Source organism: Musa acuminata, chromosome BXJ2-1 (assembly GCF_036884655.1).
Source record: "Musa acuminata AAA Group cultivar baxijiao chromosome BXJ2-1, Cavendish_Baxijiao_AAA, whole genome shotgun sequence".
NCBI lineage: Eukaryota > Viridiplantae > Streptophyta > Magnoliopsida > Zingiberales > Musaceae > Musa > Musa acuminata.
The window spans coordinates 6,491,041-6,494,985 of record NC_088338.1 but is presented as its reverse complement, the minus strand read 5'-3'; the positions used below and the strand labels follow the sequence as shown (position 1 = coordinate 6,494,985).

The 3,945-nt window shown below is 50.7% G+C and overlaps 1 protein-coding gene across 1 annotated transcript; it reads right to left on the bottom strand.

The window, feature by feature from the left end:
• Positions 1 to 591: 591 nt before the first annotated feature.
• Positions 592 to 3,396, bottom strand: LOC135598654 (protein DWARF AND LOW-TILLERING-like). The gene has a single exon (XM_065092788.1). It carries the CDS (start codon positions 2,662 to 2,664, stop codon positions 820 to 822), a length of 1,845 nt encoding a protein of 614 aa, XP_064948860.1. The 5' UTR covers positions 2,665 to 3,396; the 3' UTR covers positions 592 to 819.
• Between the last annotated feature and the right edge of the window lie 549 nt (positions 3,397 to 3,945).

Below are 3,945 nucleotides of genomic sequence, written 5' to 3'. Positions count from 1 at the left end.
AGGTGACGTGGCGGCGACTAAAATTGGTGTGCAGTTGGGTGGATCGAAGCCAAGTAGATCAACGGGTGAATGCATTTTTTGTTCCACGACGTTAATTGCGTTGGAAACATCTGCACATGCTTTGCGCGTGTCACAACGCACGTTGAAGAGGTGGTGTGTGTGTGTGTATATATATATATATATATATTCTGATGAATTAATTAACTAAATTACATGTTGGGTTAAAGAAATGGAATTTGTCATCTGATAAATGCATTTGATTTAGGAGTAGAAAGGCCCAAATTTATGCTATGGGATTTAGGAGTAGAAAGTTCCTTCACAACCAGAGAGAGACTTTGTAATGGAGAGGAGAGGTTGGAATGCATGACGAGAGAGATACATGTATTGTATTATTCTCTCTGGTTTGATTGAGAATTAAGCTATTGGATTTTGATACAACAATTGTTTCTCCAACTGTAAGTGTGATTTAGCTTCAAACATTGCATATATGTGCTGACTTAGCAGAATAAACTTAAAAAGAGTTTGGCTTAAGTCTGAAACAAATTATATAGTATTCATGCATAAATATCACTGAAGGAAGTAATCAAAGAATAAAAATTTATTAGACAACAATTTTCTGCTGAAGAACTAAGTTACAATCATTTTGGACTTCTGTAACAAGAGAAAAATAAAAGAATGACCAAAAGAATTTTGTATGTTGTATGTTGTAGATGGAAAAGACCAAACCTTGCATGGTTTTGGAGAGCAAGAGAAAGCTGCCGAAGAGAGAGAGAGAGAGAGAGAGAGAGAGAGAGAGAGAGAAGCTGGTGCAGAAGTCACCTAGTTTGGCTGAGAGGTGGAGGGGCCGTCCGTGACATCCGCAGGAGCCCATGCAGAGACTGTGTACAGAGGCTGGTGCAGCCACTTGAGGGTGAGGCCATCACCTTCTCCTTGCTCATGGATGCTGTAGTTCTCACAGGAGTACATCCTTGGTATCATGCGGCTCTGCTCTCCCTCTCCGATGCCCAGGCATCGAAACCCACCATCCTGCATCAGCTTCCTCCACCTATCGAAGCTCTCGTGTCTCTCCGTCCTCTCACTTCCTTCACGCGCGACTATGTTCCTGATCTCTTTAGCAAAGGCTTCTTCGATCTTGATCCTGGCCTGGCTGTCCACAGGCAGAGCATGTTCCATGGAATCAAAGACGGAAGCGTAGTAGTTGAGCGATCCGGCGAGCCTCGTCTCCCAGTTAGGCTCGTTGTGCTTCGCTTCTTGCTCTGCCATGACGACGATCTCCGGGCGCGTGCTCCTTATCAGACCCAGCAGGTCCGTCAACGCCTTCCCGCTCTCGTCGTAGAGCGTCTTGTGCATCGTTAGAGCACAGTTCACCGCCACGCACTCTTCCCTCTTCACGTGAAGCATCCAAAGCCTGATGTCTTCCAACCTGTCCACCACCGGATGGAACTCGAAGGGAAGGTCGAGGGATTCTGCGATCCCTGCGAGCCGAACTCCTGCCTGCTGGAGATGCGGTCCGCACTCCCCGATGCCGGTGATCCGCACATGGCCGGGAGGGTTCGGCCTGGAAGCTAAGCTCTGGAACAGAGCCGGCCACTGAAGTCCTTGCTTGACGTCGAAATCTATGATGTGCACTCTGTCTTTTCCTTCGAATGCCTTCAGCAATCTCTCGTTCAGGGTGAAGTGAAGAAATTTGGGAATGGGGCTGACGCAATCGAGGAGAAGCAGTGCGATGGCATCGTCGTCGTCGTCGGTCGGGTCGGTGATGGTCTTTGGTGGAGCGACAGAGAAGATGTGCGGCAAGAGCTTTGCGGCTCGAAGTGCTAAGGCCTCGGTGAAGTAGGCGACCACCCGGTGAAGAGGGGTCCCGAATGGGGTGGCCATCTCTCCGAGTCGAGCTAAGAAGAAGCTCATGGCTTCGTAGTTTGACGAGCTCATGGACTCCGTGCAGGAGGTGAGCAAGCTCACGAGCTCAAGACCCTGCTGCTCCGTCTGGATACCGTCTCCTTCACCTCCAAAACCAGCAAAACCAGAGGCAGGAGGAAGACGAGGCCCATCCGATGTCGCCGTATTGCCAGAACATATGAATGCGCCGGACGAGGAACTCGACTCCGACCGCGACCTGTCATGGCCGGAGAACGCCGGAAGTGGAAAGCTTGCTGCATTGGGCACAAGAAAGACCCTCTCCTCCTCCGCCTCCACCAGCGGAGGCTCTTCGGTGGACGGAGACGGCCATGCATCGGCTTCGACGTCGACTATCCTCGTCCTCTTTGCGCGGTAGTCACCGCACGAGATCCTGTCGTGCAGTCGCTTCGAGCTCCTCCTCTGCTCCCACGGCCCGCCGTTGCGGCCGTCAATGGCCTCCACCGTTCTTCCCCAAGGGGCAGCAGCCTGGGCCACTAAGGACGACGACGAAGAGTGTGTTACTGGGTGTTGCCTAAAGGAGCAGCTAGTCCCGGGGGCCTCCGCCGAGGGCGTCTCGCCGGAGAGGGCGGCCCGCAGGGGGTCCTTCCGGGACGAGAAGCCGCAGGGCAGGTCAAGCCGCTGGGTGCCCATCGTCTTCTGCGGAGGGCAGTGCTTCTTCTCCTGCAGCTGGAAATGGTAAGGTTGCAACTGCACAGAAGCGTCAATCCCCGGCGATGGCAGCGTCAATGGGCACCCAGCCAACATCCTCTACTCCTCTTCCAATTTTTCTTTCTTATTACAACAACAAAAAAAGAAGATTAAAAACGCAAATAATTCTTTCCTCCTTGCAATCAGTGAGTATATCTATTATTCTTCTTCTTCCTATCTTTATTAGAAGAAGAAAAGAAATGCGAATAACTCAACACAAAAGAAGCCTTTTCCTATCTGTCTTCGAGGAGCTGCCTATGTGTTTCTTTCAGGTGTTGCAATTCAAATTCAAGAAGAGAGGAGAGGTAATATTGGCTTAAAGAATTTAAGGAAAACAATGTATGAGACGGTAAAGAATTTGAGTTCTTTCTTTCTTGCTTGCTTTAGTTTTTGTTTCAAGAAGAAAAGGTTGTGTGAAAGAATCAAAGAATTGTTAGAAGAAAAGAAAAACAAAAAAAGATCGATCTTGATTCGAAGACATTACCGAGGGGAGGTAAGCACGAAGCCATGGGAATTCCACAGCGAAGCTCGTGCGGGCTCCCTGGTTGTCGGAGAAACCTCTGACCGGCCACGAGGTATCTTCGCCGCCTCCATGATCAGACGAGAAAAACAACAGGGGGAAAGAAGGATTAGCTGTGGAAAGACATCTGTCGGGGTTCGTGTACGAAGAACAAGGGGGAAGATTTAAGAAGAGAGGGGATTAGAGGGATTTGGTGTGCTCCTTCGCTGCTCCTTCCGTCATTCCATCCCCTCTCGCTGCTGCTGCTGTTGCTGCGTGCCGGGCGATGGTTGCTGCTACGGACGCCATTAGGCCATGGGAAAAACGCTGAACCGTAGCGAAGGGGGATGATTCCCGTGACGGTCCAGTTGCGGATCTTTGGCCGTCGGATCTCCATCGGACGGGGGTGGGCTGGGATCGATTCGACCGTTTGGGGGGCAGTAACGCTTTTTTAGTCAATGTGACCGTTGGGGAATCAGGGGCGGTGCACGGATCGAATCGAAGCGGGTGACCGCACCCCGGGAGGAAGCTTCTTAGGCCGGCATGGGTCGCATGTGATCAGCCCGTGGACGTGCGATCCGTGAAGGATCAGCTGCAGGGGCCGTAACTCGTCGAGCATTCTGAGATGATATGGAAGTCTGACGCGTGGGATTTCCAGCGTCGGGTTGGGTTGTTACGGTGTGCCATGGTTGAGAAAGTTCAGCTGACGGGAAGTCTAAACTAGGGTTCTGTATTTGTACGAAGACATGTTTTCCTTGAGGGAGCGAGCGAGTATAGATCAGGAGATAGAACGTGTGCTTGCTTTCCTAGCAAACAAAAAACAGGTTATACGGTGTCTC

Excerpts from the sequence above, each read along its gene's own strand:
- LOC135598654 (XM_065092788.1), bottom strand. The coding sequence starts at position 2,664 with ATGTTGGCTGGGTGCCCATTGACGCTGCCATCGCCGGGGATTGACGCT.